The sequence below is a fragment of the Aptenodytes patagonicus genome, chromosome 1 (genome assembly GCF_965638725.1).
Source record: "Aptenodytes patagonicus chromosome 1, bAptPat1.pri.cur, whole genome shotgun sequence".
NCBI classification, from domain to species: Eukaryota; Metazoa; Chordata; class Aves; order Sphenisciformes; family Spheniscidae; genus Aptenodytes; species Aptenodytes patagonicus.
The window spans coordinates 129,039,697-129,056,060 of record NC_134949.1 but is presented as its reverse complement, the minus strand read 5'-3'; the positions used below and the strand labels follow the sequence as shown (position 1 = coordinate 129,056,060).

The following is a 16,364-nucleotide window of genomic DNA, read 5'->3' as shown; positions in this document are numbered from 1 at the left end:
TCAGAAAATACTTGTTCTGAAATAAAAGCCAAATTTAAATAAGAAAAAAAAATATAATGCTGTGGGATACTATTGAATGACGATACTAGACAACAGTATTATGGGACTAGTCTGGGAGTAGTACAACGTGTTTGTCCCACTTACATAACTAGATTCACATGAGATCCTTCCCACTCCCGTAGTGTGGGATTCATCTTACTTACAAATGGATGTCTGGAATCTGGGCATCTAATTTGAGACTCATCAAGATTCCCTCTCTAGCTAATGGTGAGAAACAGGCACCTCCCAAGGCTCGCTATAAGCTTCATGCCTGAGACACGGGGCAGCAGGAGTCCAGATGGCCACTCTTGAGTAGTCAGTGGTGTGGCTAAAGTGAACTGGAATGAAACCTGTCTTCAGAGCAGCGTTTGTCTTAGATCTTTAGCCCACCGAATTTTTGCTTAGGTCCTAGTCAGGACCTACTGCCAAAACTGGTGCAGAGGGAGAGCGGAAGGGAGAGGGATGAAGAGAGGCCTAAGATCTGTAGGTATGAGGTGCAAGTAACTATTTCCATAACTCACAAACTACTTTACTTTCCAAAGACCATCACTTCTTAATTTTTTTAATATCCTTTAGTTTTGGTACTTCCCAGACTCTGGCAGAACAACGCTTGAAGCCTATATGAGTCAGAGTTGACATACTTGATAGAGGCATGGCTATATGATGGATCCTTAACTGGTTTCATTTTTATTATCTTATCTTCTCACTTTTTCTTCCGAGAATTAGAGCAATGTGTTCATGCTGCAAAGTTTTATCATCTGGTTCTGTAGCCTCTCCTTATTGGGCAGATTCATGCCATGCCCATAAAATAGTCACATCTTAAATATTTGCATAGACACTCCATAATACTAAAAAAAAATTAATTGCACCACCTGGTGTAAAATTGGTGTAATTCTACAGCAAGTGGGCTGAGCTGATTTGTACCAGCTGAATGTTTGGCCGGCTCTATTTAATTTAAGCTCAGACATGGATCTCTTAGCATCTTAAAAGGCACTTATTTTCTGTATGTTAAATAAAAGGCTCTAATGGGTTACATGAATTTGAGCCGTTAATCCATTTTGACACTGAAGCTGCAGCTTTTTTCTGTCCCGCATTACATTATGCATGTCCTCACTAATGACCGTGTAATTTCGTAAGTTTTCTTTGAAGTGGAAGCATGTTCCTAAGCAAGAGGCAGCATTACGAGCTATTTAGCTGGATCACAGGCTGTGGATCAATTCTAGTTTTGGCATCGTGGTCCTGCTGAGCTAACCAGGGTCCCCAAGGGAGGCGTAGTTGTTGGAACACAGTGACAGCAAAGGGGCTTTAAGGTCTCCCAGCGTGGACAGACTTAAGCACTGGATAAATAATAATGATGCTCTGCCTCCAGTAGGTCTCATTCCTCCCACGTCCTCTTCCCACGAATTGCAGCCCTTTTGTTTTCTTTTCTTTCCCTAAGGTTTTCCACTGCTTTTTCTCCTTACTCTTTCCTTGAGACCTCGTGTAGTCACCATGCCCTTTTCTTTAGGGATCTGTTGTTGAACCCTCTCTTACATCCCAATTCTACAAGAAGCCTGTTGAAAACGAACTGTGCAGTCTTGGCTATTGGCTGGGTTGGTGAGTGCTCACGGCCCTTAGGGCTTGTACGTTTTTACCTACCTGCTACACACTGTTATCATGCTGTGATGGTGAGTTGTCCAGGTAGGGATTTGTGCTCTCCTGGCTATAGGTGCGCCCCTCATGTTCATTAAAGCAGCTCCAGGAACCCGAGCACCTGTGGTATTTCCTAGATGATAGAAAATGTGTTAGCAAAGAGATGATTTGATATTAAAGGATCATTGCCCCAGAAATTAAATATTAATCTGAAAGATGGATGTCTTCAGCTTCTTGGGCTAATACACTGTCAGCCGTGGGCCAGCTGCTGCCTTTCAGGTTTGAAAAGTATGACTAAAACTTTCCTCCTTGCTTCTCATCTGCTATTTCTGTCAGCTGATGGCTGTTGGGGAGCGTATAGCCGGGGCCAGACAGGAAGGTCTCTTCCCAAGGGCATTTCTCTGGCAAGTCTGCCATGCTGTGCAGTTTTGTCAGAGGTGAGAGGGAGAGTTTTGAGGAATGACTAAACATGGCTTTAGATTTTGTTGTGACAGTCCTTCAACTGTATATAATCCCCAGCATCCTCAGATTAAGACATTTTTGGTCTTTTGTTTACCATACTAATAGGTTCAGTTTGGCTCTTTCTGAAGATTTCCAGGATACTGCTTGGACTGAGTTGGGGGAAAGTGGGGAAATCGTTTATCCTAGCAGCGGAAGCAGCCAAGGGAAAGTGGAAATCCCCGGAGGGATTTCATGAGCTGCTTTGCTCTGAAAGGAATTTTTCCCATATGTATGTGGAAAAATTCCATGTACTGCAAGCTTTAAGAACCACGTTGCTTCATGTGGGCAGGTTTCCTTTGTAGTTACAGTTTATTTGAAAAAATCCAAATATGTAACTATTGTTTATCTTCTTTTTTGTTTGTTCATTCTTTCCCATCAGTTAGCATGGTAACGTGGACCGCTTTGATATCAATCAGGATTTTGTTTGTATCTTGTCGTCGTAAATCTGTAACTTCAAACTGTAGATTTTGTTACAAGCCCCAGACTTTCTTTCCAGCCAAATTGCTCTGTGGCCACTGTCCCGTAATTCATCAAGAATGCTTTAGGACTGAGAAAAGGCAGTTGTGCTGGAGTTGTCCCTTCCCAGAAGAGGCAGATAGCTTTTTATTTTTACAGAGGCCCTTGAACGTCATGCTGTGCTTTGTTTTCACCTTCTCTTTAGTAGAAGACCCTAGAAAGTAAAGGCATTAGGGCCTTGGTGTGGTATTAACCTTCTCATATAACTGCAGTCCTCTAATATCTAGCTGCAGCACTTGGCTCTGGTATACGTAGCATTAGTAAATAAGGACTGGTTTTGCTTTTTTGTTTGCTTATGATTTTCAGAGCAAGGTAACACTTGACAAAAGATAAGCATTTGCATGCAATGCTTTACATTGGCCGTCTAGTCTTTCCTTTCCTTCATATAGCCTTAAGATTAAGAGATCAGGGTGCAGCAGGTAAGTCTGTGACTAAGTCTGTGCAGATTGCCATAAATCTGCAGTTTGGACACGGGAATCACAGACAGTCCAAGGCACTGTAACACTTGCAAGGCTAGACCTGCCGGAGGTATTGAGCAGGGAAGGATGCCCACGTGAGGGCTCACACCATACGGAGCCGCTGCTCTAGCTGTGTGTGCTGTGCATGGCCCAAGGGCGATAGCAACCCCTGCTCTGGGGCGCAGGGGATGCTCCTCCTGTGCTTCCTGACGCGTAGCGCATCCTCAGCACAGAGGGCAGGAGCCAGACTTGCCTTCCTCAAGACTGGCAAAATTGTCTGCTCCTCTTGCATGAATTGAAACTTGGAGCGGTGTCACAGCTGGGGCAGCTTGGGCTTAATTCCTGTAGTTTCGGCTACAAGCCACAGCGTAGCCCTGGGCAGGGAAAAGACAGACCTTGCAGAACACATCTCTCTGCTGCCTTCTTTCTAACCACTGAACTACAGTGCTTGGGGATATTGTTTCCTTTGGATTGGTGTGGGGTAACTAATCCAGGCAGGCAGCAGGACTCAAATCTGAGGTCTGCAGTAAAGCGTTTGACACACCAGGAAATGGAAAAAAAACGTTAGATAAACTCTGTGGGTCAGTCAAGCAGCCTTGTGTTAGCATGGGAATAAAGCCAGTAGGTTATTTGCCTTTCAGTTAAGAAAACAGTAGTTCTCAAAATAATATACCCAGAACACTATAAACTTGTTTAAAAATGGAATATTGCAAGACCTTGCCTGCTCGCAGTGAGCTCCTCTGTGAAACGTGCAGCCAGAGCTCCTCTGCCTAGTAGGGAGACAATATTAAAAACAAATGAGTAACTTACCAGCCCCAGGTCATTTGGGCTAGATTTATTCCCTGCTATGGAGATGTGCAAGAGAGAGAGTTGAAAAACTGATGTGGCTGAGGCTGTTTGGCTCATGATCTCTGATGGGCAATGGGAATTTCTCTCCTGGAATTTGTTAGAATTGGGCTTTCCTCCGATCAGCTCCCACCTCTTATAGGTCCAGCCTCCCTGCACAAGGCATTAGTGTGTCTGTGAACTATTTCAGCCTCTTTGAATTTGGTCTCGGCTTCTTTCTGGTCTGTTAGCACTGGTGTATTTTTCCAGCTTTTCCTGCCCTTGGTCTCCAGTCTTAGTGAAATTACGGCTTTTTGCATGCAGAAGAGAGCAGCAAGTAATACAACTTTAGACTGTTAATTATCGGTTGGCATTTCGTAGTTCTCAGGGGATAAAATATGTTTTCCCATTGATCTTCCTGGGCTATGCCATTGACCAAAGATGTGGGGATAATAATATTTTCAGATCAGTAATAAAAGGATAGTTCTTTTTTCCAATAGCAGATAAATGAATACTAATATGATACGTGTCATACCAGTGGCTGAGGTCATAAGACTTCTTGATCAGTCCTCAGCAGTTTGTGGTTATGGTGGTCTAAAGCTAGTATAGAGGTGGAGAATTTGGAGGAAAATATTAGGTAGCCAGGCAGTGGGCAAGTTGTGTCACCAATTGCCCCATCTGCAGCAAACAGGGTAGTTTGGGAGTTCCTGAACCTGTAGCTGTTGAACACGGTCGAGTTAATACTGGGAGTTGGAGAAGCTGTTTTGGCACAACCCTCATCATAGAGTTACTGAGAGAGACTTTTCTTGGGCTGTTGTTTCCAGCAATATAAGGCATAGATTTGGCTGAAAACAAGAGGAGGAGAGGAGCTGTAGAAGTTACTTTTTTGGCTTTCTTTTTAAATAAGTGCTTCTTTTTTTGAGTTAAGTAAGCCAAGGATAGGTATTTGCAAGTTACAGCACTCAGTACAAGCACAGTCACTTACCAAAAAGCTGTGTGAAAAGAGGTCTTACTGAACGGTGAAAAACTTTGGGAAGTTTTCCCTGCTACTCCTGAACAGCGGGCTTATCATTTCCCTTTGTCCCCTTGCAATATTGACATGACAGAACTTCAGTAATAACTTATCTTCACCTGTTGTTGGGTGGCCTGACAGCATTGCACCTCATCTCTGCTTAAGGGCAGGATTATTGGTGTTAAAGCACGTCAAGGAAGACACATTGATGGCACCTGCATTCCTGATCAGAATAAAAAGTCTAGCGATAAATGAACTCTGAAGGAGCCGTATTTGATGATCTTTTTGAAGAACAAGATGTTGTGCAATAAGAAGAAAATTATTAGCAATTTACTACTGCTTTGTATCAGGATTTCCTTGTTTGATACAGCATTGGTTTCTGACAGAAAAAGCTGTAGCATGCAGTATATCACTTTGCATGCGTTTTTTGGTCCTCTTTTCTGTGGCTGAACACATAGTGCTCCAAGCTGGCAGTGAGAAATCATGCTCAAGGAAAAGGAGGAGGCAGTGTTGTGCAGAGGATTCCTTTGCTGGTAGTTCGTAGGAGCATTTTCTCTGTTTTTGCCATGGCAGAAGTGTGTTTTGCATACACATGTGCACCTGGAGAAGGCTGGAGCAGCATCCCCCACCCACCTTCCTCCAATGTAACTCTCTAAAACTGAAAGAAACAGGGATAAAAGAGAGGAAAAAAGTACACAAGATTAAGATTACATACCCAGAAATCCAGAAGTAACCAACCACCACCAGAGGCATCCTGGTGGCTTGAAAAGAAAACTCATTTGTTGGAAATTTAAAAAAACCCTCACCTTTAAGCACTGGGTTCTCAAGCTGAACTAAGTGCTGAGATCATAACCTTGTGCTTTTCTTGGCCCAGAGCAGAGATTACTCTGTCTAGACTAAACAGGAGAGCGGTTTTGCTGCTGCCCTCACTGAAGTTGGGAGGAGGTACAGCACAGTGGGCTGCGGGCCCGGCTGGCTGCCGGAGCTGGGGCATCACTGCAGCCATCCTCTGGAGAGAGAGGGACCAAGCAGTGCTGGCCATAGCAAGACTTCTGTCCCCTACCCGTGTACTCTTGTCTCCTCCATTGTACCTGCGCTGGGGACGACAAAAGTTGACCAAAATGTGGGAGTTTGGCTTTTTTACTGCTTTCGCCAAGTCTGAAAGCTCACTATGGTCTCCGAGTTTCATCTTGGTCTGTGACTCCCACCTGCCAGGTGCGATGGGCTGGCATGATATACATTGCACTGAAAAGCACATTGCACACAGCTTAGCACCACAGCTCCTACCTGTCATGGTCCAGCGTGTTCACTGCATCCTGCCACGTGACCTCATGCAAACTTTTGACACACCTGGAAGAGCAAACATTTAAGAGGTCTGATGAGAAATTTGCTGTTGACTTACATGGGGGAAGGTTCAAAGAAATTTAATATGAGAAGATGTTGACTGCTCATCCAGTCCTCTTTCAGATTAAAGTTATCACAAAAAATCAGCTGCTGTTAGGTTGTTTTGCTTATCATTATATCACAGGATTATCTGAAACAGTCTGTATTCCTGTTGCAGCTATGTGTCATACACATTGTAAGTACTGATACCATTTTTGCAAGTGTACGAAATTTTTCTTCCTGCAGCCAAAAACTTTCTTTTGGCAATTTTTTTTTTTTTAGGCTAGGTTTCTCCCAAGGTACTTGGTATAATAAAGAAAGAGGTATGTTTGCTTTTTATAGATGAGGTTTACCATAAAGGTGCTTAGATAGTTTAATAGTGTAACATGCATGCAATTTTAGACCCATGCAAATTTTAGGATGCACATTTCAGCAGGCAGGCAAACATTAGATTCATTCATATGTAATAATGAAGAATGCTTAGGAACAAGGAATATTACCTCCTTGGCTATTACTTGAGTCTCCTTAGCCCAGAATTTTACAGCCTGCTCAGAACAAATGTACCCCTCTCCATCCCCTCCAAATAAAATGAAAGTGTTAGTGTCTTTTTTAATGTCAGCCCAACTGTTTTTTCCCCTCATACTTAGCTTCATGCATTCCATTGCTTACGTGCATATGCAGGAAAAAAAAAAGGGAAAAAGAAAAAGAAAGCTAGGTCTTTTGGGGCAAAAGGTCAACCATGTGATGACTTCTTTGAGAATTTTGTATTCTCGAATAATGAAGATATGCTCTGTTGTGTTTCAGTTGCTTATGTTCTTATGTGTATTTTAGGGAAAGTCACGCTGTTTCCTGGGTATTTCCCCTTCTACATGGAATCCCTTAGTTTATCTGGATTACAATAACTTCTGGAGGACCATGGACAAGCTGGGAAAAGAGGTAGGCTCTGTAAATTGCATCTGTTTCCTACAATGCTCATGTCACCATGAGTAAATCTGGTTTGGTTTGGTTTTGTTTCTGGCAGGCTTTCTTATTGCTTCTTTAATACAGAAAACCAAGAAACATCCATCAGGAAAGATATCTGTGTTGCCCAGGAACTATCAGGAATAACAGGGCTTCCTCACTGAGAGGGGGTTGGACTAGATGATCTCTAAAGGTCCCTTCCAACCCAAACCATTCTATGATTCTGTGAGAGGATACAAAAAGATCTGGAGGTGTATAAGATATCTGAAAAAAATGAGGTTGAACCTCAGTGTATGTACTTTCTCATGCCAGGGAAAACCATTCCACGAGCTGGGAGAAGAGAAGGGTTTTTCCCCTTCCCCTGTGACAGCCTTTTTGAGTAAAGATTATTCTTTTTTGTAGCTGCCTAAGCTGGGCTCCAGTTTGCCTTGATAGTAATTTTATTTCTAAAATTCTTAAACAGTAAATGCCTTCAAAATTCAAGCAGTACAACTGCAGATCTTCCTGTGTGCAAAAAGTAGCCCCTGGAGCATCATGCTGTCCTTCAAATATCAGTTGCCTTATAATCTGGCTACAAACCAGGGGCCCTACCTTACAATAACCTTCAAGCATAATTAACTGTATTCCTGCAAAGTTCATCAGGTTTATGTGGTTTCACAGAATCAAATTTGTGCATGACACTACACATTTTTTTGTCAAATAATATATATTTTTTAAAGATTCAAATATATGATAGTGTCCTCACATGTCATGGTAACTTACATGCAATGGATTATCAAGAATTTATCTGTCTAAAAATAATTGAATAGTATCTAGACATTTTTGCTCCCTCTGTAGTTAACGGAGAGACATAGGGGCCTTTGGGTACCCATCTTGTAACTGACTGAATCTCTGACTAGAGAAAGAATTTTTCCCTCAGCTGTTAGAGAACACCAAGACAACTAAATTAGAATAGACACCTCACTTCTGGACGACTAAAGGCCAGATGAGTCCCAACATATGGATATAGTTCATTGGTCAGACAAAGCCAGGTTTGGTGGCCATGGTACAATTCATGCCCAAAGGTGCGAATGGAAACTGTTCCATTTAGTGAATTTATTCCAGATTTACAACCATGTGCAGGGGACAAAAGCAACTCCTGGCCAACATATCAATGAACTCTGTGCTAAAAACTAGCCATGACCAGGCAATGATAAAGTACTGAATAATTTCTTGAATATTTTGCCTCTGTCTCCAGATTCCTCTGGAAGCACCATGGGACGCTCCGCATGCTGAAGAATGGGACAAAATGACCATGAAAGAGCTGATAAATAAGATTTGCTGGACCAAGTACATAACTCTTTATTCACTTTGAAATCCAGCTGCAGAATGATAGTGGCTTCCTGGCAAATTCTGGGGTACAGCTGAGTACAGCTGGGGTACAGGCGGTGAGAGAGCAGGAGGTGTTTGAGATGAGGCTGGTCTTTGTGATGGGCTGTTGTCAGGCAGTGGGTGAGGGCCTGTGGAGGATAAAGTGGTACGCAGAGCTTGGATTGGCTGGCAGATGGGATTAAAGGTGCTGGGGAAACCTGGGGTTTGCTTCAGTGGGCCCATGCACACGAGAGTGACAGCGTGGTCTCTTCTCACCATGCTTTCACTTCATTCAGTTGGAGAACATGTGCCTTTGTCTTTAGGAAAAGCAACATGTAAATAAAACTCTGCTTTGTAGGTATGAATAAAGGTCACTTGCAGGCACAGAAATGAAGGCAGAAGGAGGTGAGGGGGCTTCCCCAGCCCCATGGTAGGCTAGGAGCTGAGAACCGATGTCTTCTGACTCAGCTATGTCCTCTCCTGCGCAGTTATCGTATGTGTCTCCTTTTACTGCGTGAACTGCATCACGTGTACCACGGAGCAGGCAGGTGCCGTTGGCACATCGGAGAGCAGCACGCCATGCCAGAGGGCAGCTGCTTTCAAGTGGTCGCTCAATGGATGGGGCAGCACAAGACCCAAGGAGGGGGAGGTGAGCAGCTGTTGGCTCTGGAAACTCCGGAGAAGTTCAAATGCTGCTCCTTGTTTCAGCAGTAGTGCCTGCTGGGCCTCCGAAACCCTTGGAGGCAAACAAGGCAGCCGAGATAACCTTTCTTGTTGCCTTTCACCTCCCTGGCTGGTTTGTGCCTGAGCCCAGGCGGGAGCTCTGTGTTCATCCCAGCAAGCCTGTTGCTGCGCTTGCTCAGCTCTGCCCGTTGCAGTGCACCCTCTCTCTGCTCCTGGGAAGCTGTCCTTGAATGCCAGCCAACTCTCCTGGGCCTCTTTGCCCTACAGGGTAGTTTCCCATGAGATGCTGCCAAGCAGGTCCTTGAGGAGGATAAAATATGCTCTTCCGAAATCCAGGGTTGCAGTCTGCTGTCTGTCTTACTCCTCTCAGGATCTTAAACTCCACAGTCTCATGGCCACTGCAGCCAAGGCTGCCCTTCACCTTTGCATCATCCAACAGGTCTTCCTTGTTTGTGAGTAGCAAGTCCAACAGAGCATCAACCCTAGTTGGTAGGAAGAGGGCCCAAGGTAATATATTGCCTAGAAAATGAGCAGTGTGTTTTATATGTCTATGAGAGACCACACTGTACGATTAAAAAAGGCACCATGTTCAATATGGGGTGACGACAACTGGAAATACTCTTTTCTTCCTTTCCTTTTTCAATTAATTCTCTTTATAAGGCAAAGAGAAGTGTGCTCATACGAGCACTTGTATCTCTGCTTGCTGTGCCGAGCCCTATGCTATTCTGTAAGGCTGTCCTCCCTTGCACTCAGCATCTTTTGTGTGGCTGTGCTCTGTTTGCACTTTCAGTCTGACTGTGGTTTAGCACTGTGCCTGCAGCTTCCTGACCAAAACTTTCCGCTTGAAATTATTTGGCTTGTTTAAATCTTGCTCCAGCTCCATGTGATACAAGGTACAGCCATTTGGACTTTCTCTTGCTCACTGTGGCATTGTAGTTTTCATTACAATTAGTTTTATGAGCCATTTGCCTGCGAACTCGGTCACTTTGAACTACCCTTTCTGTTGCAAGTGCACTGGCTCTTCCTCTTCTGGTTTTTACTGTTCCCCTTAGTCAGGGAGCCAGTGGAGTATAAGCAGAACTGGGTTTATAGTGATCTCTCCTGTAACACGCTTCTCTGCAAGACTGCTTCTACTGCCAATGGTTTTGTGGCACTCCAATTTTAATGGATGTGCTCAGCTGAAACACGTTCAAAACCACAGTAAAAAGCCATTTTAGATCTTCAAGCCAAGCCAGATTTTTCTACACATAGTTAAAAACCGTAATGCCCTAAACAGAAAAGTTCTTCTGCAGCATTTTCTATATGACTTGGGTCAAGATTATAAAAGAAGATTTGTTTGTCATGTGCCACAGATCAGCATCTACTGATCCTGGAGAGACTCTTCACGTTTCTCAGGCCTGAACCTGCTATGACTGTTTAGTGTCTTGGTGCTTTCAGGATTGTTGCAGAGGGTTCTTGCGTGCAGGATGTTTTCATATCCTGGCTAATGAAATAGAGGTGTCTGGACTTCATACCCAGGGAAATTAGGTTATAAAAGTTTATAAGTTACATATTTTAGCCCAGATAACTTGCAAAGTTCCTTCCTTTAGCAGATGATTATAAATTCATGTTGTTTTATGAAACTTCATCCAAGTCAAAGACCTTTCACCTTCTTTGCAAAATGATCTCAATTCTCTTAGCAATCTGTAGCCACAAATGAAAGAAATGTGAATAGCCAGGCTCTCGCTTCCTGCTGCTGTAACTGTTTACGTTCAGAGGACTTATTGTGGTAGACAGCTGACCCTCTCCTTAAATTTACAGCAATGATTACCAATTTGGTTTCTCTGGGTTATTTACCATGTCTGATTCTTGGTTTCACAAAAGGTCTGTGCAGCAGTGTTACGTGGTTGATGGGGGATGTCTTGGCCGTGTGGCTAGTTGAGTCCCTGGGGACCCATCAGACCTTGGAAATGATGTGCCCGATCAGCTCCCCATGGAGGAGAAATGCAGAAGAGTTTCACTAACTGGTTACCAAATGCATTCTCCTGTTGAGAAAAATATTTGTTCTGATGAAAGGAATAGCAGCTGGGAAACTATCTGAAGAAATAACTAAGGTGAAATCAGTGGGATTTCAAACTAGATGGGTAAATGCTTTGGGAGGGAGGGAGGTGCTGACAGAAACCCATTGAAACAGTCTCGCTACAGACTAAAAAATGAGACAGATACAAATCATCTTGGCTTTTCTGACTTTGGGAAAGCAGCCTTTATTGAGAATAACAAAGAAAATCCTGAAAGCAGTCAGGAAGTCACATTTGCTCACTGCCTGTTTCTGCTCTTGTGTCTCGCGCAGAGCTGCTAAAGAATTTGCCACCTTCTTTGTGAATGTCAACGTCACGTCTGAGCCTCATGAAGTCTCCGCTCTCTGGTTCCTGTGGTACGTGAGGCAGTGTGGGGGCACAGCCAGGATTTTCTCTATCACCAATGGGGGCCAGGTACAAAATTTCTCATATTCTTTCTCCTCTCTTGAAACCATAAAGAGCAAGTGGAGTGTTGTACCCATCAAAGCCCTGCAATTAATGAAAAGAGGACGAAACACCAAGTGCATGTGGCACCGGAGACTATCGTGTTCTTATGGGGTGGAACAGCCCTCTTCGCTAACTGTACAATGAGGAATTTTATTAGCTAGGCTTTGGGATAAATTGGGACAATTTTATCAATTGTGTTTTCATGCATTCACTTCAGCACAGTCCTTTTGTTTCTGTTTTGTTGCTTTTTTGCCAATTTGTTTTATATGGGTTACTTAGCACATTTGAATGTTTTCAGGAGTTCAAAGCAAGTGTACTTCAGAGTGAAATATGTTTTTTTGGTGTTGAAGCCTCTAATGACAAGAGTTTGAAGTAGATAGCAAAAGGGCCTTCCTTCTTGGGACAGCTCACATGGCAGCATGTTTTATGAGCTACTTCAGACTGTTTCTCGCCTTGGTCGTGGCAGGTGCCTGGTTGCCTGCAGAACATCATGGTTTTCATGTGATTGTTCTGGATGAAGTTTCAGAAAAGGGGAGAGGGGGCTGTCAAAGTAATTTGGATGCGGTATGTCAGCACCCTTTACTAGCCTCCTACCTCAGTTAACGCAGCCTCAGAATGCACACGCAGCATTTCAGACTTAAGCTGCCAACAGCAAAAGTGGAGATAGTACCACACCCCTCCAAGTGTGCCAGGATAGGGAGACATTAAGAGAAGTTACCTGGAGAGACACGAAGTCTCCATCAACATCTGTCCATTGGGGTAAGAATAGACAACCATGTGTCAGGAAGGATATAAGTAGAGCTAATGCTGCCCTGAGGTAGGAGCAAGACCCAAGAGCCTTCCTCCTCAGGAGCCCCTCAGCCACATTTGCTGTTCCATGTCAGCAACTGCTAGATGTTGCAGCAAGAATTGAAAATAAAATTAATCCCAAGATACTCATAGCTAAACAAGACGTGGAGAGGGAAAAGCTAGCCTGGGAAGAGCACTTCCTTTTCTTTGTGCCTGGATGGGGCAAGCTGTCTTGGTTTCTACCATCCTTCCCTCTCCCCTCACCCCAATCAAAATCAGTTGAGCAAAAATGCTAAGGGTTTCTGACTTAGCGGCCATGATGAGTCTTGTAAAACTTCTTCAGGCAGCCATTTCAGTCTTTCAGCACAAGACTTTGTGGACCCTTTCCTCCCTGCCAGTACCAGCATCTTATATGTAAAAGTGAGCTGCTTGATACAACGCTGGTGGCTGGTAGATGAAAGAGGGTTAGTGCTTCCTCTGAGCCTTTGCACAGACATCGCAAGGAAATTTGTGTCACAGACTGTGCTTTTTTCCAGACAGCAATGTCTTTGCATCTTCCCAGGGACAGATAAAGCTCATAGCCTGCCACACTCGAGGCCAGACCCAGTTAAAGATCTGTCTTGCTTCTGGGCTGGTGCAGGCTTTCACTGTACAGGTGCAAGTTGGTGTCTTTGTCACGCATGAGGGTTTTGGTAGCACAGTGATGGGTAAAATACTCAAAACCTCTTTTTAATGATGTGATATGTTTATACTAGCTAGAATACCTGCATTATATTTGTTTGTTCTCTAGGCTTCAAGGGTCTTTAAGCCAGCTAACTGAGGAAGTCGTTGCAAAACTGGTTTAGGCAGCAATCCCCACTGAGGCTCAGGTTTACACCTTCGCTCTTCTGAAAGTCTGGGCCTCTTTATGCACCCTTAGGAGTTGCAGATTTGGCCTGGAGTTTCTTGGTTATGAGCAGAAGTCATATTCAACGTCGTCGTGATTAATGCTGGTGATTTTTTGTTTGTGTTTCTTTTCTGTTTGTTTTTTAGGAGAGGAAGTTTAAAGGGGGTTCTGGTCAGATATCGGAGAAAATAATGGAACGCCTCAAAGGCAAAGTTAAACTGGAGAGACCTGTGGTCCGTATTGATCAGACAGGTGATAATGTCATTGTGGAGACTCTAAACCATGAGATATATGAGGTAATTTGATCAGAATAAAAGTAGAGTATGCATTTAGTGGGGGAATACATCTGCTGTAGCTCTTAGCCAGATGTAATCAGAAAGTACCCATTTATGTGTGTCTATTTCTCGGACTACGCTGACACTCTGTGAAACCTGCTTTATGGATTTATTTATGACTGGGTCTCTTCTTTGTGTTCTGCTAGTCAGTTTCTGTCATTACTCTGCCTTTTCTGCCTTAACTTTTTCTGTGATTATATATTTTTACATTTTCGTTCTGCATTGAGACCATTTCAAAGAAAGGAAAAATAACATTCCTGTTCGTATCTAAGTTTGTGGTTTGCAGAACAAAAAAAAGACATTTCAAATGCCTTTAGTAAGATTTTGCCTCTGTGCAGTGGTGCTGTGAAATGCTCCATCAGTACATGACCACCCGCAGTGGCACCCACGGGGCGGCAGCTCCCTTCCGCACACAGAGCCCAGCCTGCCGCGGGGGTTTGTGCAGGACCATCATGGTCTGCAAGACCCCCGTCTCACTGGTGGCAGTGTTTGGAGGATGTTCAGGGAAAGCTAAAAGAAAGGGAAGGGGCTGTTTGGCAGAGAAGCTGGTCTAAAGATGTCCTGGAGGAGGGACTCTCTCCCTCCCCCAGGGATTTTTAAACCCCAGAGTTATACCGCTGGCTTCTCCCTCCATGCTGGCTGAGCAGCAGCCAAGTCGGAGGAGACGGCCTTCCTGCACTCAGCGGCCCCACCAGCACGAGAGCGCCTGAGAGCAGCAGCGTCTGTTGTGATAGTGTCACCCTGAGCCCCGAAACAGAGCGTCCTTCATCACTCCAGTCAGACACAGGACCTGCGAGAGGGATGGAGCGTGTTCAGGAAAGCTAAAATCACCATCAGGGTTGCTTGTCCTGAAGTAGTATCCTGTGAACATGCACAAAAGTGATTATTCTTTTTTTTAACAGCTTTTAATTTGGACAAATGTGGGTCATATTTTCCTGGGGATGATAAAAGGCAGTTTTACCTATGCCATAAGATCCATCTTTTCCCATTTCCCCACCTGTCTCCAGCCAAGTTTCAACTCTGGTCCTGTAGTGTCCAGGAAGCCGTCAAGAATCACCTAACCACAAAACAACATGTTTTTTCCCAGCTCCTTTTTCTGAAATGGCAGAATTCTTTTGGTCACCTGGAAATATCTGTGTGGGAAAGCCAAGTAGCAAAGTCAGGTGTGGGAAAGCTGTTAACAACTAATAAGAGCATCTTTCAAACGTGTCCTGAGGGGCGACCTCAGTGAGAGGCAGCGCCTTGTCTGTACTGACTGTGTTTTACATTTCAGGGCAAGTATGTGATCAGTGCTATCCCTCCAATCCTGACAACGAAGATTCATTACAAACCAGAACTGCCGCCAAAGAGAAACCAGTTAATTCAACGTTTGCCTATGGGGTGTGTCATAAAATGCATGGTGTACTACAGGGAAGCCTTCTGGGAGAGGAAGGGTATGTGGGGAAAGTGAAGGACTCGGGGGCCCCATGCTACACAAATTTGAAGCTCTGCTGTCTATCAGGGAATAAATCCAAGAGGGGGTTAAACGTGCAAAACCCCCAAACCAAACACACAGAAAAGTGAAAGGTAAAGCTCCTTAGAAAGGAGAGCTCTTCCTCCAAGCTTGAGTGCACGCCTTGTCCCAAAGATAAGTCCAGACCCAAGTAGGATCCCGAATCTCGTTGTTGCTAGCTGAGGAGGGACGACTGAGAGAACAAGCAAGGTTTCCCTGGGAAGCATTGCTGAAACCTGCAATGCGCAGAAGCAGTGACCCTGCAGCAGCAGGTCCTTGCTTCTCCCTGCCGGGGACAGAGTTAGGGCAGCCAAAGAGAATTTACAGCAGATGACAAGGAGAGCTTAAGGTGTAAGCAAGACCTTTCCCTGCTTTTAATCCTCTGTTCAACAGACTTGATATCTCAGAGGACTGGAAAAAGTAGGTTAGCTTTTTGTTTAACTCAAGATATTTTTTCCATGTGCTGCAACATCATGTGTTTCTCAGCTGTAACTGATACCATTTCCAGAGCTATTTGTATGAACAGATTAGTTTCCAATTCCTATGTAATGATACTGAGAGTTGCACTGGGCGAGAACATTTCTTAATCAAACGAATATAATTTTGCATGTTTCAGGGCACAAACCGGCCATTGGGATTAGAAGGAAATGTAGGCAGGTTTATACATTGTTATCTATATGGGATTTTTTGTGTGTTCATCTGAAACACGTACTGATGTGATACTAGATTAGACAGCCCGTGTTTCTGCTGCATTACTGTTACAGGACACCGTTCCTGACAGTCTTATCGTCAGCAAAATCAATACAGGGCTTAAATTTGAGCCTGCAGGGACCAGATGTAATTACACTGGGTTTTGTTGCTGCTGCTCTTGTTTTGGCTAAAGTTACTCATGGAACGAACCATCACAGTTCTTGCTAGATCTGTCTATTTTTAGTGTTTATTGCCCCCAATATAGAAAGCCGAAGGGACTTGCAACAATCTACAGAAATTCCTTGCTA

The 16,364-nt window shown here is 44.0% G+C and overlaps 1 protein-coding gene across 1 annotated transcript in view; it reads left to right on the top strand.

The window, feature by feature from the left end:
* The window catches only part of LOC143168586 (amine oxidase [flavin-containing] A-like), a 39,435-nt gene that overhangs the window by 14,664 nt on the left and 8,407 nt on the right, over positions 1-16,364 (top strand). Inside the window, exons 4-8 of the mRNA XM_076355158.1 lie at positions 7,198-7,302; positions 8,564-8,655; positions 11,690-11,831; positions 13,686-13,835; positions 15,148-15,307. Coding sequence (XP_076211273.1) covers positions 7,198-7,302; positions 8,564-8,655; positions 11,690-11,831; positions 13,686-13,835; positions 15,148-15,307 — 649 coding nt within the window. The remainder of the gene's footprint in view (positions 1-7,197; positions 7,303-8,563; positions 8,656-11,689; positions 11,832-13,685; positions 13,836-15,147; positions 15,308-16,364) is intronic.